Consider the following 24,153-nt stretch of genomic DNA (forward strand, 5'->3'; position numbering starts at 1 on the left):
ACTGTAATAGTATTTTGTATGTAGTATTTTTACGTTGTTGTATGACTGTTTTTACTAAAGTATAAGATCAGAATACTTCATGCACCACTGCATCTTTTATAGATCTTTTTTTTTATAGAAAGCAACATTAGTTAATGTCTGTAGTAACTTATTAGATGCCTAAACACAAACATTAGTATGCAATAATGTGCAACAAATAAATCATGTTGGCCAGATTAAAATCTCATTAACAAGGGAAACATGGACAAATCACATTGTAGCTACAGACAGGACAGAACATAAGAATATCCTAAGAATATCTCCACACTGCCATTGCTTTTTGGTAGTTGGAGCAGAGGCTATGGTTCAATCTTGAATTTTAATTTGTGCCATTTATCAGACTTTACAAATCCAATTAGGCCTGAAAATGGAAGTAACAAATTATTAGAAGTATAATTATTTGTATTTGTGTATGCATGTAACCTCTTCACGTCTCTTTTCGTTTCTTTCTTCTCTGTGTGTTGTGACTTAACTGCCTCTTGGCAAATTAATTTTCCATCACCATGTGAACCTGCCCACTTCTTGTTTTGATAGTAATAGCAAAATTTGATTTCTTTACATCCAGACATGTAATTTGTGTCTGAAACTGACAAATGTAACTGCAGCCAGGCAGTCAGCTGCTCTGAGCAAACGTCTGTCTTTAATTTGTACTGTTTGCTCTGCATCACTGAACCAAAAAAACAAGACTGGGAGGTTTTTTTTGGGTTTTTTTTTGCCATACCTCCAGGCACACTGTATGGCATACACGTTAGTTTGTCTTTCATGCTGGATACATATTGCATTTTGCTGCAGTATGTCTCAAAGCACCATAAAAAGCCTTCTATGACAGAGGAGAAAATCTTGGTGATTTGTGCGCTGATCTGTGCTTCAGTTTTAGCACTGGGCTTGAATTTCTATGTTTTCATTTCCACTTTTCTCGTCACGCTCTGTTAAAAATGAATGTGGTCATTTTCAATACAGTCACATTTGTCATTGCTCAAAAGTGATCCACGGGCAAACAGCGAGCCAGTCAGTGTGACCTATTAGAATGGAAAATGTTTCCTTGACTGGAAAACCACACCTGAGGTACCACGCCACTCTCAAACACAATGTTCAAAAGCTGAGAAAATATAAGGTGTAAGAAAATGCTGGGAGTAGAAATGTCGTCTTTGTCCGTGTTATAACTTTGTCATGTCAGATTAGTGATCACATAGTGGATATAACCACAGGAATAGAAACTGAGACTATAAACAACAAGTGAAACTGACACTGTTTAGTCAAGGAAAAACATCTTTTTGCTTCATGACTGTTAAGACAGAAATAAATATACGGCTTTGCTCATGAAGGCTTTGCGGTCAAAGTACAATCTGATATGACCAGATACAGACCAGGCTAACATCCAGGCCACCCTTTTGTTTTCACTCCTGTTCCATTTGAGAAAATGTAGTGTACATTTTGAGGAACATTTGACCGAAGGACATAGAACGTGCTGTACGCAGAACTATGGTTAAAGGGTTGTGAAGCAGCTTTGAAGAAGAAAATCATGTCTGGAGATAGCAAAAGTTGTTAATTCCACATTGAGTTATGGTCTATTTATAAACATTTCTACAGCAGTCAGTAGAAACGTAGAAAAATGTGTTTTCAACACTGAAATACAAACAAATTCAAAATTGTCTCAATGTGTCTACTGCCAAGTTTCCCACCAAAACCATTTTAGGTGTGGGATACATTTATTTAAAAAAACAAAAACAAAAAAGCTTTACTTTATTTACATGTAGAGAACAATATAATTTGTACAAATGTTGTATGAATAAAGAAAATGTCATGGTCTGTTTTCTTGTACTTATTTACTGTAACATTGTTTCAATACATCAAAATCAACTGAAATGCAATCCCAGACACTCACTAATATAATGGGATGAATTAGTGTTGACTTAGTGTCAGTCGTGATTGAAAATCTGACATTTATGCAACATTAAACATAATGAGAGTTTTCAATTTTGTTTCAGTGTGCATTCAATATTCAATATTTCACTGTTGATTCAATCGTATTTTGCTATTGCTATTGTATTTGCTATTTTGCATTTCATGCAAATTTTTACTCCAAGAGCAAAGTCAGAACCTTTGTTTCAGATCCAGATGGGACCACAAATGTTAAGTAAAAAACAAATTAGTCTCTTTAGACGGATCGAAAATTGTCATATTGCTCAGTTATGTTGTTTATTGATGGAGCTTTGGGTTTACATCGTGTATCTCTTTATTAACTCTTGTCATTGTCTAATTTTGCAGGTTTACGCGGACGATGTGCTGACGAAAGAGGAACAGATAGGCCTGTTGTTCAGAGCCAAACGGAAGTGTGAGGGGAACATCAAGTCAAAGCACAAGGTTCCTGGTGAGTAAAGAAACAAGAATAAAAGTCTACAGCCATGCTAGCGGTGCTTTGAGCTGAAAGCTAATGTCAGCTTGCTAATATGTTGATTTAGTAATTATAATGTTTAGCATGTTCAGCATTTTGCAACAATTGCTAACATTTGCTAATTAGTGCCACACAAAGTACAGCTGAGGCTGATGGGAATGTCATTAGTTTTGCAGCCATTTGGTCATAAACCAAAGTATCTGACAAATTAAACTTTTGAAATGAAGATGAGACATTTAACTCAAAATCACAAAATTCAACCTCATGATGGTGCTAGAGGAAAAGTCAGAGGATCACCAAAGACAGTGGGATTCATCCTCAAGGGGCCATGAACGTCTGTAGAAAATGTGGCTAACTATGCAATAAGTGCAATAATAATAATTGTTTTAAATATCACAGATAGTTAATCCTATTGCAGGATGCCTTTTTTTTGCCGCTGACCACATTTTTTTTGCTGCAAGGACATCTGTAATAGCTGGAGAGCTGGTAGCTTTTGGTCCATCATTTGCTCCTTTAACCAGATTGTGATTTTTGTCATGCCATAGCAGAATAACAAAGGGATTACAGTGTTGTCATGTTTGTCATGCAAATCACCCAATTAACTGAGTGTTGAATAGATAGTAAATAAAATCTATCAACCTGTCCATCATGCTTTGTGTATATCGACCAAAATGCCTGGTTTAGCAACACTGAAGGAAACTAACTTTGTAGGATGTGGAGATTTGGAGGGCTCGTGATGGCAATGACCCACTTCATTAGCCTTGATCGGTTTCCAGTTGTGTGATTTTCCACTACCTGCAACAAGTTGCTTTTAGAAGATTTCTGTCAGAGACGCTTATGTCAAAGGAGACTGAGGCATTTCTCGCAGCAAAAATGGTTTTATTTGTCAGAATAGGCTCGGCTATCGAGGGAGCTCCCCAATGAATTCCAGCTGGAACGAGAGGTTCAATGGAGAGTCCAATAAATTCTCTCAGGGGCTACACAGAAGAGAACCTCATGGAGAAAGATTTGAAATACACATAATGTACAAGGCAGGGGATGTCATTACATGTAGGAGGAGTACCAGGAAAAATCTGGACTGATGGAGGAAGAAATCAATCAACACAAAAAGTAAAGTTTACCAGGAACTGTGCGAGCGAACAGCAGAACCACAATGATCACAAGAGTGAAAGTGAGAGTGCGTCAGACTACTAAGACCGCCCTGTTGTCTTGATTTTACGTGATTGGTGACTTGTTTGAATGTGATTGTTGATTATAAGTGCCTATACTAATCAGCTGATGTGCACACTTAAGCGCTCTACGAGAACCACCTAGATGCTTCATTAAAAAAATTCAAGATAGATAAAGATTTTGGAGACAGTTTTTTCACATTGTTTGCTGAAACGTAACAAGTCAAATACCCTTTTTTTTTTTGAGCAGTTGAATGTGTGCTGTAAGTTGTTGGTTACATGATAAAATGCTGCTCTGTCTCCTTTGTCCTCCATGTGGCTTTCCCGGAGGCTGGGATTGAAGACCAAGCAGAACCAGGGGTGTATTTGTGTATTTATGGGTGTCTGAAGAGCACCATTTTCCAGCCGACCCCAGCATCTACTGTATCCCATTGTGGTCACTGTCTTTTTCCCAGCTGATTGTTCAGAGGAGGATTTTGGATTCCACAGCCAAACCAATCGTATTATTTTCCCTTTAACCCCAGTGCATTGTGGTCGCACTGAATTCTTCGACCCTCCAAACGATACCCCCTTGTAAATGAAACACATAATTAAAAATGTTTACTTCCAGGCTAAGAGCACAAAAGCTTTTGTTGACCGTCGTTCCCACTAGTTACATTGGCCCGTGTGGTATTTCCCAACTTTTCATGGTTTTGATAAATGTCCACAAATCTCAAAATTGGATTTTAAAAAATATGACAGAATTGCTACTATTGAGAACTGCAGGCGCCGAACAGCAGCTTGCGTAAGATGTCCAGGGGTTTATATAACAGTGCTGTGCTTTTTCTCAAAGCGTATTTAACAGTGATGGCCGTAGATGCTAATGCAGAGCAGCCAGTCAAACATTAGGCCTCTCTCAGATGAGAGTCTGTGCTGCTCATCTGACCACCATCATGCCTAATCCATCCTGACATGTCGTAGTGACTGGCAAGCCTGGTGTCACACTTCACCAGCCACCTCCAAGCACATTTGCAGCTGTCTTTTCATTTCCATGATATTTGTAGATTTAATTTGAATGTCAGTATTTTTAAACTTTGTGGCATTAAACCAAATTAAAAATTTCACACAGTCTTTGCAGACTTAGATATGAGTGGCACATATGTCAAATTTCTTAATTACTTACTATCAGTTTCATGTTAACTGTACACACAGGAGAGTGGTACCAATCATCTCATCTAACTGTTGACAAGAAAGTGAATAAGTGTATTTCCCAAAATAAGTTATTCCTTTAATTGTAGATATGAGTCAATGTAATTGCTGCCATTTCTCCATGCAGTGCAATGCTGGAACAATTATTCAATTAACCAATTAGTTGATTTTAGTGACTGATTCATTAATTAATTGTTTAAGTCTTTTATCAAGGTAAAATGCCATATATTCTCTGTTTCATTTGATTTTAATAAATTGGTTTTTTGAGCACACAAAACAAGCAATTTAAGACATCATTACTTTTTATAGGATAAACAATTAATAGATTAAACAAAAAGAAAAGTGACTAGTTGTCTAATCTAAATAGTTGCAGCCTATAACTATATACTCTATCATGGGCATGTTTCTCCATCTGTACATCAGGGAGGATGTTGATACTGAATGTCTGATGGGGATTCTGTGAAACCATGAGGCGGTGTTTTGGGGGCACATCAGCACATGAGAGCTGACCTGCATACCTGATGATGCTGGCACACACCGGATGTGACTCATCCTGCATGCGGTGGCCGTTTTCTGACCTCTTTTGGAAGGTTGCACATGTGTGTTCAATCACAAAACAGCTGAAGGAATTAACATAAACATATTACCTTAATAAAGAAAAAATCGAATCCCCAGTGTGATTGTGTTGTATGCCTGGATAAGCACATATGTGCTCATTTAACATGCTTGATTTGAGATTTGTTTTTACTTAATGGCACATGAATTGCTTTAACTTCACTTCATTTGAACTTGATTTGAACTCAAGTGTCTCATCTGGTTGTTTTTTTGTAATTATGTAATGTGGAAATCATTTAAAATCTGGGTTGTGGTTTGTCTGTGATGCTGAGTGAAATTTAGGGGGCCGTCAAGATTTGAGATAAAGTTCAAGGAAAGCATTACTTGTGCTTTCTGGTGACCCATGTAAGCGTTTTCCTTGAAGTGGTCATTAGGATTTGGACTGAATTCACTCTTGTAATGTTTTTTGAACATATTCTTTTTTTGTTCATGTATTGTGGCGTGACCTTGAATCTGTGGGTTGAGGTAAACTCAGAGAATAGCAGCTAGCGTGCATATTTTGAGGACTTTGGCTTTACATCTGTGTTTGCCTTGCCTGTGTCCTGCCTGACCACCCTCTGAGTTTTTTTTCTGGCACTGTAAACTGGTGGTTTTCTGAGCTATTATAGGAGATGTGGAGTGATGACTATTTTAAAATGCTAGTGTGAAGTGCAGGATTTGTTCTGTGTAATGAGTTGATGGTGCAATTCTAGGTTAATTGAGAAAAGGATTAGGTCCCTGTGAGAAGCTAAAGCTTTTTCAACATTTTATCTATTTGTTTTTACTCCTCATTTGTACTTTAAATACACAAAAGTCTCCATTACGTGACTGAGACAAGGTTTTCATTGAGGGAAACACTGAGGTTTGCCTGGAGAGTACAGTGGAGGGATGTGGGTTCAATGCCCCAGACCTTGCAGTGTGAAAATAGCGCAGCCTTCAAGCTTGTGGTCTGGGTGTAGAATAACATCAGCAGTCATTATAAAAGGTTGCATGTATCATGAGAAAATGCAATATGTGTTTTGACATTTGCAGGTCAGAATCAAATGAGTTGGGGGGGAAAGAAAACCTTGTTAAAAACCCCAGTGACATCACTAATACCAAATATTCACGTTTCTATTTAAATCGTGGTCAAGAAACGTACGGGAAATTATATACGTGTGTTCTGCATTTAATTTAAGCCTGTTAGTAGGTGGTCCTATGGTAATAAAACCTATGGCAATAGTGAACAGCAATTCTACTTTTACTCCCAGGATGTGTGGTCAGTGTGATTTTCAAAACTAAACACTCTTTTTTTCCCACCAGAGATCTGTAGGAATCAGTCAGCTCCACTCAGTCTGCTCTTTAATTTTGTGCTCCAAGTGACAGTCAAATAAAAAGCATGTCGTCATTGCTTCAGATGTTTCTTTGTAAGTTTGATTACAGGAATGAGAAAATAATGGATCTACTGCAAAGAGAGGATAGTTTTAGTTTTATCCTTAGCTACTTATTAGTGGTCAAAGTGGGGCAGATGTTTTCAATAATACAACATAAATGCCAAGCCATAAGGGAGGCGTTTGCCAGGAATCTATGGGGAAAGGGACTTTGCTCCCACTATCAGAGGGCTGAGGTCCACGGTTTAGCTGACAATTAGGGGGCTCTGCGCTTTTGAGATGGCATTCTTTCCCTTTGAACCTGTAGCTCTTTGTCTGAACTAAGTATAGATGTATGAGTACAAAGTCTCACGTACGCAGGTCATTCGTCACTGAAAGTAGATGACAACGTTTTTTTGTGATCTTCGGGAAAATCACACCGTCTGCAATCTTGTAGGAGTCTCAAGAATGTGAGGAAAATACTGTTATAATGATTCCTGGTGTGTGTTTTTACAGTATGTTACAATAGTTGATTTTTGATTGGTTTACCTGGTAATGTTTATTCATTAACACAAGATGACAAAAGATGAGATATTCAAGGACATATGGTAAATCAGTTTTATTGTTAATATTATTATCTTTCTTAGATAGTGAGAGTAAAAATATGACAGAAAATGACCCCTAGACCACCCGGGCTCCCCGACAATTAAGCTGAAAGCTGAAAAAATTAGTAGATAAATTGATTTGTTAATCAATAGAAAATTAATTGGCAACAATTTTGATAATTAATCAAATGTTACAGCTGTTTCACAAAGCAAAAATTACTCATATTGTGTGTTTACAGCTTCTCAGATGTGAAAATTTGTGTTTTGTATTAATTCAAATTGAATATCTCAACATTTTGGACTGTTGGTCAGACAAAAGACATTTGAAGATAATTTTTTTTCTATTTTTTGACATTTCATAGACATTTCATAGACCAAGCAATTAACTGATTAATTGGAAAAGATCATTAGAAATACGTCAATAATAAAAGTCGACAATAGTTAGTTGCATCCCTGATTAAGTTGAATTTGATGCAGGTCAAAAACAACCCTATGATACAAAGAGTATCATAAGCTGTATAATGTAGCACTTTTATTTTTCCATAATAGGCTACTTAGGATGCTGCAATGCAGACAGTGTTGCAGGGAATATTTTTAATGAGATCCAAACTGAAACCAATTCAATACAACATAAAAACAGTACGAGCAGCTAACAAACAAGCATTAATGAACACACTACATTCAACGGACAACTTGTTATCTGCATGGTGGGAATTTCAAGATTGCATGTCTTAATTGTATTACAATAGATGGGGAGTTTGTTTGTTTTCCTTCAACATAATAAAAAAAGCTAATTTACAGTCACACTTACCACAAATTGCATGGCTGCTCTGCAGTGCTGATTTGCATACTGTGTGAAGTTCATGTATCTGGCCTACTTTTTAAAGGACAACTGAATCCTTCAAAACATACAGCACTGCTGCTCTTACATGCCTATAAGCCATGTAACGCTGGAACCAAGGGAGAGCAGCACTCGGTGGCTCTATTTTTAAAAGTCAGCGCTGCTTTTTGTCTCCGCAGATGGTTTTTGCTCACCAGAATGGGACGGCATTGTTTGTTGGCCTCAAGGGCCTCCGGGGAAGCTTGTATCCACCTCCTGTCCAGAGTACATCTATGACTTCAACCACAAAGGTAAGACTGGCCCTGGATAAAGTCAGCAGTTGAAACCCTGGAGCTCATTTTCAGTTGGTGAAAGAGCACCAGGCCTCAGGTGTTACTGCATAGTGTGCAATCATATCTTGGAAGTCCTGAACCTTTGTCTGCCATTTATACAATTATGCAGCTTGAAGTAAGAAACAAGCTGAGGACAAGTAATTGACTGTGTTGGCAAACAACTGGCGAAATCTGTAATTAAAAATAGACTTTTCTGTTTGGTGTCTAGGACTAGCATACCGTCGGTGTGACAACAATGGAACGTGGGAGCAGGTCACAGCCAACAAGACATGGGCCAATTATAACGAATGTGCAAAATTCCTCTACCATTACAACCACAGCCATGAAAAGGTGGGATCCGTCTCATCTCCATTTACATGCTCATAGACACAGTTACAGTGCCTTCCTTCTCAATAATTAAGAGCCTTTGTGAATTCATCGCCAGAGTAAATTGTCACACTTTACATGTTACAACCTTTCAGGCGGCTATTGCACCATTTTACCCTGCAATTACAACCCCTTTGAAATGTGTAACACATTCTCAACATGCCCTCTCCGTGATGTACAGTGAGAATAATGTACAGGGAGATAATGACAGGATGGCAATGTGGTAATGTGCTGCTTTGTGATAATATGAGCTGTAATTAGCTAAATGTCCGTTCAAACATAAACTGAAAACAGTGTCACATTAGTCTTAATTGCAAACTTCCCAGAAATCATTCCATTCAGAGAAAACTAAGAACTCGTCAATCATGACGAAACCTCAAAGCCGCCTTCACAGCAACTAGACAGTGATAAGAAGAAATTTAGACACTCAAATCTTTTAATGTGCCCTACATGGCCAAAAGTATATGGACACCTGAACGTTACACCCATATGTGACTGCTGAGTTTGAAACCTGGCTGCAGGGATTTGCCCCCTTTCAGCCACAAGAGCATCACTGAGGTTCAGGCACAGATGATTGGTGATAAGACCCTGCTCACAGTCGGCGGTCCATCCCATCCCCGGTGTCCTCGAGGTGTTTGATGGGGGTTTTGCACAGGCCAGTCAAGATGTCTTTATGGAGCTCGCTTTCACCACATTGAAACGGGAAAGGCTTCCATAATCTGTGGCCACAATGTTGGAAGTGCACTATTGTTATTGTAATATCATTGTATGCTGCTGCATTATGATTTGCCATTACTGGAAGCATACCATGAAAAATAGCTGCAGAATAAGTACATGCACATACATTTGGCCATATTGTGTGTGTTTTCTGTGTCTGACTACATTCTTAGTCTAATCATACTCTGAGGCTAGTCATGTTAAAAATTTAAGTAAATGAATTTTTCACACCCTTACAGTTTTAATATCTCTAATTTAACAACAAGTATTACGATTTTTCAACCTTAAACCACAGATTTCTGTAACATAAAATCTAAACATTATCAGCATGTGAGAGTCAAACCTGGGATCATAAATACCAGAAGCACTGACATCACCATCACACCACAGCGCATGTTGAGAAAATGACCCTGATCGCAGTTGGTCCTGTAGTGTTTCTCTCTCTATCATTGTGTGAGGGTCGGATGTCAGATCATAACACTGGCAATGAGTAGGACTACTGGGTATTGTAAGAAGGGTGGAAAATAGCTATAACCTGGCTGTAAATGGAAAAACAGCACTTACTCAGCCATTACCGTGTGTATATGAACATGTTTTTCTTGTATATGCAATATTGCATTATGCACAGTAATAATTCTGATTTTTTTTTATGGAGAATTTTTTGAATTGTGGTCCGGAAGCATTTTAATAATCAAATTTTTGATTTTCCATGAAACGATACAAACATCAGCTGCCCCACATAGATTTTCCTCTCCTCTGCTTGAATGTGGTGCAGAGGATGTGGGCATAACCTCATCATGGCGCCCCCTACAATTTCTTTTTGACTTCAGATGTTTATGTTGATGGGCTCCCGAGGGAGCGGTTGCAGCAGTTAATGACAAATACATATGCACGAATGAAAGCCCCCACACAGCACAACTGCCGTACCGCGGACCACCACCACAACTTAGGCACCCGTTTTTTTGGCACAGGATCCTGATGCTAAATGATAACAGCAGTGAAGTATCTGGTTACATCACACGGGGCTCTTGGCCCCTTCAGCATGTTGACGCACAGTGGGTCTGGTTAGTGGTTCTCCTTCCAGTGTCCTCTGGCTGCCAGCTCACTGCTGGAAGATCAAACTGCCCCACCCAGCCTTCCTCAGCTCCGCCACCCATGTCAGATGTTGCTTCCATCAGTAACGTCTGGGTGCTTGAGACATTTCTGTCACCAAGTGGCAATGCATTTTCAAACACACTGAAGTTAACACATTTTGAAGCTTTCCCCCCCAAAAAAATGCTTCAAAATGCCAATATAAAGTGAACTTTCCTTTTATGTTTATATTTACTTTGCCCTTTGTGAAAACCTGCTCTTTGAAATGAAATCACTTGCCTAAAGTAATGTGATCTTGTTGTAATGTGACTAAGCACAAAGAATAACCCTGAAGCCTGAGTGTATTTAACCAAGTCTTGTAACATCTAACAAAAACATATGTAATCCGAATGTTTTTAGTTTTCCTAATTGTCTGCATCACTAAACTGAATAGCAGCCTGCCAGTATACATATTATTTTCCAACAGATGGAGATAAATATACATTTGTCACATGTTCCCCCCCCCCTTTTTTTTTTTTTATCAAAAAGATGATATAGTGTATACTGACTGAATGTAAAAAATGGTAACTGAGGCCTCCTGAACCTTATTCATTGTATATGAGCATACAAATATAGGCTATTATGAACAGTAAAACTAAACATAAAAGTATGCATTTGTCCAAAGTTTGGTGCTCACTGCTATTCTATTATACAATATTATTAGCCATTTCAGAATCAGAAATACTTTATTGATCCCCGGGGGGAAATTACACAGTTACATGTACTCCCATTCAAGAGTAGAAAAGTAGCATACATTTAGAAATGAGAAGTATATACAAATAAAGATATAAATAAAAATAAAATATATACATTTACAATATTTACGTGAAAAATGAAAATATATACAATAACAGTGTATATGTTTTGCACTGGTAGGTGAAATAAGTCCATTTCTTCACATTCACACAATACAATTAGGAAACAGGGATGTTTTCAGTTCTATTTTCTTGTTCAATCAACAATGCAATCTTAAATTTCCAAACTGTTATATGCATTCATTAGGACTTTTTTGAAAATAAAATCCTAAACTAATTGCATACACAGTAGTAGTGTATATGTTTGGGGGTTTTATGAATCACAGGTATTTGTGATTTATTTGTAGTTATGTACAAACATAACAGCTATTGTTGCTACAATGTATTATTTTTCTAGACATAAATCAATCAATCTTTTTACACAAACAAGCAGTAATCTAACTAAAACCTACAATACATCTAGCACAACAGCAAAGGGGGAGTATGCTGTAGTCATTTTGCTGCCCTGTTGCAATTCTGACAAATTATCCTCTTCCAACAGGAGGTCTTTCACCGTCTGTATCTCATCTACACAGTGGGGTACTCCATCTCTCTGGGATCACTCATGGTGGCCGTCGTCATCTTGGGATATTTCCGGTGAGTCGATGCTGTCACTTGATTTTTTTTTCCAATCAACCCTTTCAATCACAGACGCTCCCAAGAGACGGATTTAGGTACAGGGTCAGACATTAAGGTTAGAGCAATTGCAGAAGGGATCAAAACAGGGAGTCTAAATGTTTAATGACATGATGGCACAATTGCTCACCATGCCATTTTATCAGTCGCAAACATACAGTGAAACACAGAGCATACTGATGTCATGATGGCTTAATGGAATCAAAGAGGCTTTATCATGAAATCATGCAATTCACCATAGCTGTATAAGCATGCAATTCAGTGTGTCACGGCAACAACATGAAGCATGCAAACTGTATCAAATATTACCTTTGACTTTTACTTTGACTTTTAACAGACTATGATATGTCTACCTTTGAGGAGGAGTCTGCCTCCAGGCTTGCAGTAATGCATGCTTCATTGGATGACATTTAAGTTCGTTGTTATTTTCATGCTGATTTCAGGGTTTCGATGACAAACAACCAAAGCTTGGGTATTGATTTTGCAATTCCACCAAGCTTACAAAGATTACAGTTCTCAAGCCACAAAGTGTGTGCTTCTTTCCTCCTTTTTTTCCCAACTGACACAAAGAACAACAAACAAAGAAATTCTCAAAAGATGTGAAGAGCTGAGAGTAAAATACTCAATTATTGTATCGTGCTTTCGGAATGTAAGAGATGAAAGGATTTGCCACAGATGCTGTATATACCAGCCTTATCTTGCCTCTCTTGCCTTTGTGTCAACAGCGCTTAAGTGAAGAAAAACAGGGTTGAATTTATTTTCTGTGCAGCAACAGGCTGATTAATGCAGGGCAGATTTGTGATTATTTGCTTATTTTGTTTAGCATGGGGAGTATCAGAAATCGATGTGAAGGTGCTGTTTACCACTGTTCCCACCAGCGTGACTTGCCATACAGGCAGGCAGTCAGAAGGCTTTAGGAACGCTCCCAACCGGCACCAGGAAATCTAAGGGCCAAATGAGTTTAATAAGTTATCCCAGGGGCCCATCTGACATTCTGGCTCCGTGCTCCGGAGCACTCCAGCCATGTCTCCCCTTCAACATGTCAGCTTTTAGACAGGAGAGAGCTCATAAATGTTTTCCAGGGAGAGAAAGGGGATATTTCACATTAGCAGTTGTGTTCAGTATTTTTCACCTGGGAAATGTACGTTAGATTAGTTTTCGCCGACCACTCCTAAATCAATACTTCTCTAATGGTAGCATGTCAGATACTCAGCTCATTAATGAGGCTTTAGAGAAAGACATAGTTAATAATGGATAGCGGTGGACCAATTTCAGTATCCAGTGGCTAATTGTTTAAGATTTTTTATTATGAGACTGAGAATATTCAATGTTCAAGTTGGCTTTTGTAATTTCTTGAAACACTTATATTCAGTATATATTTTCAGAATATTCAGTACTAATTATCATTGACTTTCTTTACTTGACTTTGTAATGACGTAACCTTCATGGCCATTGATCCAGCAACCTGATTCCAATACTGGAGCGTGACCTCAGAGGCTCACTCCACAGTAAACGCTCAGACAGGATGTTTTGGAAGAATTTTTGACAGATAAACTTGTGCTTGTCTGGAAGGAGATTTGCATGCTTTTCTCGACACATGCTTGCAATTTTGTTTTTACAGCTCACTTTGAGACGAGCAATTCAATATTTGTGCGTTTCAAGCCCCTAAATCTCAAGAATGTGTTATAGTCAGCGTGGAATTCATCTGGCTCTAATTAGGATGAGTATTGTTCATGTGTGTGTGAAAGTACTTGCACTCATTTAACATGATGTTGTGCCTGCCCACACGTACTCACACACACAAGAAAACACAGGCACAATTTTCAACAGATCTATCTTTTGACCTTGCTGCTCTTGTTTGTTTTTCTCCCTAGACGATTGCACTGCACCAGGAACTACATCCACATGCACCTATTTGTGTCCTACATGCTAAGAGCTATAAGTATTTTTGTGAAAGATGTTGTGCTCTACTCTGGATCGGCCTTAGAGAACATGGAAAGAGTCACAGTGGAAGACCTCAAGTCCATCACTGAGGCTCCACCAGCCAACAAAACACAGTTTGTAAGTACACATCTAAAACACACCTATGGATGGGGTCAATATAAAGAATTCTGTCCTTGAAGATATACAAAAAGAAGGAAAAACACTCACTGACCTTATTTATAGAGAAGATTTTTCACACAATATGGCCAATAAAGGATTTACTGTCTTTCTCCAAACAGAAACAGGAATCCTCTTTGTTTGATTGCATTACATGCACAGGTAATTTTATCTTGTAGTGTAGTTGGGCGTTTAACATTTTGCTTCCAGAGGGGAAGTGGTATTTTGCAAAGTCTCACCTGCTTTTCCAGTGCTGGAGCAAATAAACTGTACTGTCTGTCACCATGCCAAGTTTTTACTAGGCCAGTACTTGGCTTTCCCTTTCAGAGTCAAGTTTAAAAAATGGGTGAAGACTGGGTACTTTTCATGCATGCTTTAATACACAAACAAACAGTTTGCGCAATATATTTAGTGGACACTTTTATCCTGTGGATGTCCATAATGAGTTATACTGGATTACAATTGATTCATTAAACTAGGCAACATATGTGACACAATGAAGAAACACAGATGTTTGTGCTTACTGTATACTGTAGTGTATGTAGCTATAAGACCTGGCCCCTTAATGAAAATGGAAATTGGCCCTTTTTCAAGACTATTTGGGCTACTGTAGAGAAATTGTTAACATGCTGTATGTGCATCATACAAATCAGTACAGATATTGCAAATCAATATGGCTTACATCCTTGCATGCAAGTCAATACAATAGTAGTCAATACACAGGCTCTGTTCACACTTGGCAAGAAAATACAAACTTATACTAAATCTGATTATGGAACTATATAGATGTGGCCTTACATTTAATTCATACGGTATCTAATTTGTAGCAATGTAATATCTAATTAAAGTGATGTTTAATTAATGAAAATGGAAATTGGCCCTTTTTCAAGACTATTTGGGCTACTGTAGAGAAATCAATAAAAATGTAAAATAAATTTAAATGAAAATTACCTTATATAACCAGGCTATGTCAGAGATTACACACCCTTCTTTTATGTCTTGGTTTATTGCAGCTGGTCTATTCCCGGCAGTTACACGGCACAGGGTTTACACCAAAGCATCACTGGCAATAATCAGCAGCTTTATAAATCTGTATCTAAGAATAGATAACGTTGATTGAAACAGAAATATTCAAATCGCAGACCTGTGTCTCCATTAAAGGTGTAAAACACCAATTAAAAAGCTGCCCCATTGCAAAACCCCTGCTGTAGCCCAACAATGCTTGTTACAATACAAGCTGGTGAGAAAAAGATAGGGATGACCATAATAAGACAGGTAATCAATACAGAGAGAAAGCAGTTCTGAGAGGAACTGGCTTCTTATAATCATGGCATGACAATACAGCAGCAACAGCTGCTGGATAACACTGTGGAGGTTGACTTTAACTGGAGCCTACTCGATGGCTGACTAAATCAGTATGGACTCCTGGGACTTCCACACATACTGTCAAACCAATTGCACATGATACTAACTGGATTATTATTTCTCTGTTCAAACTGAAATCATCTATAATAACATAAATGTCACTTTCAAGATGGTATAATAAAGGCACAGTTCTAGGATACTCATTTTGAACCTGGACTAAATTTATTTATTTATTTTAGATTTCAATTTAATTCAATCAATAACTTGTGCGACATGTCTACCGATTTTCAATGCTCTCCAATACAAGCCAGCGAGGCCCAGGGGAAATTCACAGGGTCTGAAAAGCAATGTATTAATTTTACTTCATCACAAAAGCTGCATTTCGCTGCTGTGACACCAATAACCTCTGCCCTGATTCCTGAGTTCACTATATATTGTGTTGGGTGTATTTATTGTTTTAACAATTGTTAGATAGTTAGCACAGAAAAGGTGTTTTGTACTCATATGACGCATTCATGTCACATCACTTTTAAAAATAAATACATCCATGACAACCTCTAATTTATTTATTTTTTGTTATTACTTTATTTTTTGGTAAAGTGTCAAACACACTAACTGGCAGCTGAAAGCTCTTTTGAAGACTTGTTATCCACATGTTACACTGTGATAAGTCCCACAGTTTCAAAACTGCATATTACATTAAAATGTTCTGTTACTTTCAATTTCACTCGGGTAAAAATGAAAGTGATAGCACTTTCAAACAATAAGCCCAGAATAAAGCTTGGGCTTCCTCAAGTGTAGATAATGAATCAAGACGCCGCATAAGAGAGAAATAACAGGCTGTGAATAACACAGGCACGAATGCCATTTAAAATGTGTGAATTTTAGGGAGAGTATACTGTAGGCTGATTCTCCCACATGCTTTTGGATTAGACAGGAGAGCCAAGAAAAATGACTTCTATTCTCAAAGGAAATGCTTTATGTCCATTCACTAATAATTCCTAATTATTCAGTGTTAATAAAGGACTATAGTGTGTTGTTTATGTAGCGTAGTGAAAGGTCAGTGTGGCAAGGTCAGGGTAATGGATGGCTGTCATTCAGCCTGCAAAGGTGGGTGTGTCGGCAAGGCCTGTGTCTCTATTAAAGACATAAAGCTCCAATTAAAAAGCTGTGCCATGGCAAAACTCCTGCTGTAGCCCAACAATGCTTGTTAGAATACAAACTGATGAGAAAAGATAGAGATGACAATTATAAGACTGGTAATCAGTACAGAGATAAAGGAGTGCTGAGAGGAATTGGCTTCTTATAATTACGGCATGACAATGACAGTTGTGTGGAGGTTGACTTTTCGGCTCAAATTCGTCCCTGAGTGAGCAGTATGGCAGGTCTTACCGGTTCTGGGTCGGTCCCATGTCGGCAATCCACAGGAATGCAAGCCACCCCCTCCTGGCAGCTCCAGCTGCTTTGGCATGCAAGTATTGTAATTCACTCACACCTCCCCAAAAATGATTATTTGTGCATTTTAATTGGAAAAAAAATCGAAGTAATTATTATTGTTAACATGCTGTATGTGCATCATACAAATCAGTACAGATATTGCAAATCAATATGGCTTACATCCTTGCATGCAAGTCAATACAATAGTAGTCAATACACAGGCTCTGTTCACACTTGGCAAGAAAATACAAACTTATACTAAATCTGATTATGGAACTATATAGATGTGGCCTTACATTTAATTCATACGGTATCTAATTTGTAGCAATGTAATATCTAATTAAAGTGATGTTTCTCTCGTTCCGTTATGAATTTGTGCCGGCAGTCTCTAGCACACACACAATCTGACATAACTAGAGGGGAGGTTGAAGTCAGCAAAGACGGAGGTATTCAGTGGTGAAGTGGTGAAGTGATAGACATGTACTGATACATCAATACAAGCAGTGCAACCAGGTTTGGGACTATGTTGATCTCAGTTCAGCCAATTCAATTGGCACTTTATCTCGGTTTTGCAGACTTATCCATCATCAATGTTCTGTTCTTTAAAAGTATGTCAATAACATCACTGACCTCTAGTTATATAAGGGAAGGGCTATTCAATTCAAAGTGCTTTATAGCACATAAAAGGCATTAAGACAAGATATTAAAAAAACACAGGGCGATGAATGAATGGTACCAAATTTTATTTAGTAAAAGGCAGTGGCAAATAGAAACGTTTTAAGCCTTGATTTAAAAGAACTGAGAGTTGGAGGAGACCTCAAGTTTTCTGCAGTTTACTGCGGTTTTCTGGGAGATTGTTCCAGATGTGTGGTGCATAAAAACTGAATGCTGCTCCTCTGTACTTAGTTTTGACCCTGAGTACAGTAAGCAAACCTGTCCCAGAGAGATGGGAAAGGTTCATAATGTAACTGCATGTCAGAAATATATTTTTTCCCTAAACCATTCTTTGCTTTTTAAACCAGTAGTATTCCAAAATCAATTCTTTGAGACATAAGAAGCTAGTGCAAAGATCTGAAACGTGATCCATTTTCTTGGTCTTTCTTGGTCTAGTGAGGTCTGAATCAGCTGCTGCTCTGTCTGATTTGATTGTTTTATTTCAGGTACATCAAGGAGTATGTGTTCAGTAATCTGCAGGGGGATATTCCAGTACAGATTACTGAATACATACTCCACTTCCAAACTTTGTTCTTCACTTCCAGCTATTTAATGATGTGTGACTGCAGTGTAAATGTTATTCTGTTTTAAAGGGTGTGTTTTGTGTTGGACTCTTTGCGTTTTGCTTGGCTTCATTGAACTGTATACTCAACAGCTGCACTCCCTGCACACCACATCCAACAAAAATGGAAAGTGGAAAATAATCAAAAGTATGCGTCTTGTTTACATCATTTGTCCAAACATCGCCTATAGCTGAAATCAAAGTGTGATCACCACTCTATACATGAGTTATACTGGCTTCATGGCAGAGCTAATTCAGCATTATGAGAGGAGAAATGAACATACAAAATATATTTTAACAATTAAATTGTGACTCTTTGTCAATGCTGTTATTGATTAAATATGTTCTCCTTGTCTGATGTCTGTGTTTAGATTGGCTGTAAGGTGGTTGTGACCTTGTTCATGTACTTTCTGGCGACCAATTACTACTGGATCCTCGTGGAGGGTCTGTACCTCCACAGTCTCATCTTTATGACCTTCTTCTCAGACAGAAAGTATCTGTGGGGATTTACTCTGATTGGATGGGGTGAGTTCTGCTTCATTTCCATTCCCCTTACATGCACGTGATTATAATATGATTGGTGGACTTAATACCATGCAAATTAGACTATATGTAAGGTATTTAATTTTTGATGGTCTAATTAATATGCAAAACCATTTAGGGAAAAATCAAATCCCTTGCTGATATTGTATTAATAATTAGGTGAGGACAATGGAAAATGACTTGTGTCTGTGTAAAAGCACTGTATGAATATGGGCTTTACAGTTCCTGCATTGTACACACTGTGCGTATAAGTTAAATAAGCACAGCGCATACAATGTGGATGCTGTGCTAGCCAGCTTCTACCCATATGAGAAAATTATGAACTTCTTGTAGAGTATTTTCTCATCGCGATGGCTATTTTATCGCATTAATTGTAATATTTTTTCTTTTCTTTTTCAGGGGTACCAGCTATGTTTGTGACAGTCTGGGCGACTGTGAGAGCCACGTTTGCAGACACAGAGTAAGTGATCTGCATAAATAACATACACATTATTCTTGTTAAGCTTTGATACAGAAATACAAAGGTCATGAGTTCCTTGAAGCAAAGAAGGCAGGTGCATAAACAGAGTTACAGATAAGGTATGCTTTGCGGCAGTAGTTTTATTTTGCTGATCTCATGGGAAGTCCTTCAACAGTATATACATAGAGTATACACAGCAGCATTTCACACAGAATTAAGTTTCAAAAGATTAAGTTGTGAAATTTAAACATGACAAGCCTAAAAATATTGGCATTCTTCACAATTCCTGATTACCAAACATGTCGTGAATTGAGGACAGGTTTGAAAGAAAGAAGAAAAAGAATTAATGTGGATTCACCTTCCACTTCTGGACGCCTAGTCAGGGAGAAAACTGCCTCAAGAGGGACCCTAAACTCCCTCTTACTGGTACTATCTGTAGTCTCCACATTGGTCCTTTTACCATCGTCAAATATCGAGTATCGACTCTGGAGCTGCGAGCTTACGGCTAAGCTGGTATCCAGACACTGTCCAGTCAGCAGGAGAGCAGAAGAAGATTTCTGCCTCCCTTCTAGGCCTTTTTGGGCAGGAAAACAAACCAAGCATGATAATAACCACAGCTCGGGCATGTACATTCAGCAATAAAAAGTAATAGTAGGCATCTTAAAATAAAATCTATTGACAGTAGATGCCACACTGGTTAATATCAACCCACTATCAGTGCTTTTTTGTTCACAGATCTATGAATCTTGTCGCTAAAGGACACAAAAATACAGAAAAATACCCCCTAGAGGAGATGACCTCAGTGTCCACGTTACAGCCCTAGTTAACGACATGTGACAGTTTAGGCCAAGATAACTGTTTTGATACCAACTAAAAAAAAGGCACACATTTTGTTTTTTCAGTGCCTTGGCGCAAACTGAAAAGGCCCTTGAACACGAAGGGTGCTTTATGTGAAGCCCATGAGTAATGAATCAATTCATGAGGAGTTAAAGCTGGAAATATTTATTTTGACAAATCGAATTCATTTCTGAATGGTTTCATACTTGTGTCTAGAACCGTCAGATCGTTCTTAGAGGGGAAGGGGAGAGTAAATGTCTAAATCTCTATCTAAATCCTATCATTTAGTGAAATGATGGCAGTCATCATTAAAGACACCAGAGTTGAACAGAGGGATCCTGGATCATCACACCTAGCAGCATGATCCTCACTTATCTCTGGCTGATCCCTGTTGTTGTTTATCTACTGCAGGTGTTGGGACTTAAGTGCTGGCAATTTAAAATGGATATATCAAGTGCCTATCCTGGCGGCTGTAGTGGTGAGTATATGCTCCATGCTTGCACCTTTCCCCTGCTGTGTAGGAAATAACAGCGTTTCACGGCACCTGTGGCATTACGGCTGTTGGATAAGACTTATCATGTTTGCTATGACACGTAATTATATCATTATGTTTCTATTTTCTTTTCAGGTTAATTTTATGTTATTTCTGAACATCATCCGAGTCTTGGCAACTAAACTACGAGAAACAAATGCCGGAAGGTGCGACACAAGACAACAGTACAGGTACTGAGTACAGCACACTGTGAAAATTTAACCTGTCAAGACCAGCTGCTCCTTACATTACAAATGGTATACAGCAATGTCCCTTGACTGTCATGAACCAAAGTTTAAGGCTGCAACTAATGATTATTATCTTTACCGATTAATCAGTCAGATGTTTTTTTGTTTAATAGATTGTTTAGTCTATGAAACGTTGGAAGATGGTGAAAATTGCCCATCGCATTTTCCCAGGAAGAGGTCTTCAAATAGCTTGTTTTGTCAGACTAACAGTCCAAAACCCAAACATTTTCAGCCAATCCTGAACAGCTGGAAACAAAGAATTTTGCTTTTTTGCTTGATAAATGACTTGAACCTTCGACTCAGATTCGTTGATGTTTTGGCTCTATAATGTGCAGAAGGTTTGGCAAACTACTGTATAGTATTTTATTAAGATTATGTTACTGTTACAGAAAACTGTTGAAGTCCACGTTGGTGCTGATGCCCCTCTTTGGTGTCCACTACATCATATTCAATGCCATGCCATATACAGAGGTGTCTGGAGTTCCCTGGCTGATCCAAATGCACTATGAGATGCTGTTCAACTCCTTCCAGGTAAAGCTGTTTGTGGTAGAAATGCCAGAAATGCTTATCTAACTCTGAGGGCCCCAGAAAATATTATTGTATCCTCTCAAGTTGAACAAATCAGATTGACCTAATCAGGATTGTACAAGTCCTCAGGGTTAGCATGTCTTTATTACCGAAAACACTGGAAGGGATCAGTTACCTCATGTCCAATAGTTGCTTATTGTTGAGATATTAGATATTATTATAATTATCTTAATAAGATAAAGAGGAAGAGAGGGGTGGCTGATGATATAAAATATAATACTAAATATCAAATATGTACCGCTAAGTACAGATAGTTGGCCTGGAAATAAAATCATTCTCTACTCTTTTCCAGGGATTTTTAGTGGCAATCATATACTGCTTTTGCAATGGGGAGGTAAGTTTTACATTTTACTCTCAAAACTCCAGTATGATATTTAAGCTCTTACGTGGATAAATAACTTATTCTCTTCAAAAGGTGCAAGCTGAGATCAAAAAGTCCTGGAGCAGGAGGACTCTGGCCCTGGACTTCAAAAGAAAAGCTCGGAGCGGCAGTAACACTTACAGCTATGGACCTATGGTGTCACACACCAGTGTTACCAACGTCACTGCCAGAGGACCACTGGCCCTCCACCTCACCACGAGGCTGGGGCCAGTGCCTGTGAACGGCCACCGGAACCTCCCCGGGTACGTGAAGAACGGCTCCGTCTCTGAGAACTCTATGCCTTCATCGGGACAGGAGCTTCACATTCCCGACGAGGAGCATTCAGCTCACACGCGGCCCTGCGAGGACGAGAAACCCTCACCTGTGGTGGAGGAGGAGAGGGAGACAGTCATGTGACCTCCAGGAGCGCTGTGTATAAGGATGAAAACGGAGGGAAAAAACAAATCATGAAACGGTCTCAGGGTGGTCTGAAGGGGACGGCTGCATGCATCAACACTGCCAGTTTTTTCTCCTGTGAATCGAGCCAGAACATTGCCGGCTGATGAGGCTCAAGGCAAAAAGGGTGTATCACTTTTGTGAGCTGGGCAGCCTTTATCTGAGGGATGATGACCCTCATTGTTGTGGCAAATACTCTCATCTCTTTCCCCAACCACCTGCCACAGTGAATGTGTAAAAGGATGAAAACAGACTGCCGTTTCTTATTTCTTTTCCACTGCCATAACTGTTGTTATCTTGTTTTCTGTTTGCTTTTTTGGCAAATGTCTTGTGCTCAGCTTTTGTGCATTCATAAAACTGGGGTTAGTTACAGTAGTTACCAAAAACAGCCTTAATCACCTATGTAAAGCCAGGTGGATTTTGAGTGCACTTGTGTGGGCAACTTCATCAGCAAGTTTTGGGATTAAGTCATTGTGAGTAGACTAAGCGTAGGCTCTTCTTAAAAAATGATTAATGCTACTCTTTTGAGGCATCTGTTCATGCTTTCTGGCATGGTATCTCATTTGTTCTGCATTGACTTAAATCCACTTCAGTGTAAAAGGGAAGGTACTCAGGTAATTGAAGTCCTCTGTTGTTGCACACCTAATTTTATACTTTTAAAGTGGTGTTTTGGCATGGTCAGCATTTCTCTGAGGATGTTGGCATGTTATATAAGGCTGTGTTAAATATTCTTTTTCAAAATGTTGTACAGTTTTTGCTGTTTAGAAAACCCAGTAAGCATCTCTCTAAATACAACAGATAAACAACAGAAAAATTCAAATGAATGTTTCATATTCAAATTTTCTCCAAAAATACTCTCTCTCTCACACACACACACACACACACACACACACACACACACACTCACACACACACAGAGAGAACATGCTGCCAAAGCAAGAATATATCTTTGAAGACTCTCTCTCTCTCTCTCTCTTTGAGTACAGTGTTAGTTGAGGCAAAGAAGAACTTATCATTATGTTCTCACAAAGTCTTCAAAGGAAGAGACCCCATTTGAAAACACAGGGAGCAGGAAACCCTCATATATTCCAGTGGAATGTTAATTAAATGAAGAATCCAAGAAAATCTCAAGTTCCGCTGGAATTCCAAGAGTGACATTTGTGTGGATATGAAGGAAAACCCAGAAATGAATAACACACAGTAATTTTTACAGACGGTCCAGTGTTATGCTGCTTTTTGATGTATATATACAAGTCACAATGTTTACAAAGATCAGAAATACATTCTAATTGTGAGCTAATAGTGTTCATGTGTATGGATATGTTATAAAGCTATGTTTCAATGTATAGGTTTTTTCATGTGTTTGTTTACGGAATGTTTTCAATATTTGATTATGTAGATAGTCCAGAACAAAACTGGTGAATATATTTACAGGTGTCAGAGGGCATTCAAACTAGCATTTAATGAAGCATTCCACAAGATATTTTAAACTCTGCAACTTCTAATTTACAGAACTTAACCTGCATGGTTTGCAGGTTAGGTCACATTATCTTTTATACCAAAGAGAAAAGGATGATTTGCTGCCAGAGAGATTATTATTTTGCAGCATTTCTTTGTATTTTCATCCACCATCTTGTTTACACTGACCAAAAAGTCTTAAAGTTGCGGTAAAATCACCCTCCAATAAAAAAGTATTTGCTACTGGTAGTTAGTGTAGGAAAATGTCAAAATAAAAGTGTTGAAACAGAGCGCCCACACAGATTGTTTCTTTATAGATACCCAGTTTCATGTAAA

At 38.4% G+C, this 24,153-nt stretch overlaps 1 protein-coding gene across 1 annotated transcript; it reads left to right on the top strand.

Annotated features, from left to right (window-relative positions):
- The first annotated feature begins 451 nt into the window (after positions 1 to 451).
- On the top strand, positions 452 to 22,320 carry pth1r (parathyroid hormone 1 receptor). Its single transcript, XM_070918758.1, has 13 exons — positions 452 to 502; positions 2,308 to 2,410; positions 8,360 to 8,470; positions 8,721 to 8,842; positions 12,023 to 12,117; positions 14,031 to 14,217; positions 18,706 to 18,859; positions 19,277 to 19,337; positions 20,586 to 20,652; positions 20,803 to 20,897; positions 21,344 to 21,485; positions 21,835 to 21,876; positions 21,958 to 22,320. The coding sequence occupies exons 1-13, from the start codon at positions 452 to 454 to the stop codon at positions 22,318 to 22,320; spliced, it is 1,593 nt and encodes a 530-aa protein (XP_070774859.1).
- The last annotated feature ends 1,833 nt before the right edge of the window (positions 22,321 to 24,153 follow it).

The sequence above is a fragment of the Enoplosus armatus genome, chromosome 14 (assembly GCF_043641665.1).
Source record: "Enoplosus armatus isolate fEnoArm2 chromosome 14, fEnoArm2.hap1, whole genome shotgun sequence".
NCBI classification, from domain to species: Eukaryota; Metazoa; Chordata; class Actinopteri; order Centrarchiformes; family Enoplosidae; genus Enoplosus; species Enoplosus armatus.

What these genes read in the sequence shown, in the direction of transcription:
- pth1r (XM_070918758.1), top strand. Translation starts at nt 452, where the DNA reads ATGCATGTAACCTCTTCACGTCTCTTTTCGTTTCTTTCTTCTCTGTGT. An exon ending in GTCATCTTGGGATATTTCCG is followed by an intron (nt 12,118 to 14,030) that starts GTGAGTCGATGC and finishes TTTTCTCCCTAG; the next exon opens with ACGATTGCACTGCACCAGGA. An exon ending in GACACAAGACAACAGTACAG is followed by an intron (nt 20,898 to 21,343) that starts GTACTGAGTACA and finishes TTACTGTTACAG; the next exon opens with AAAACTGTTGAAGTCCACGT.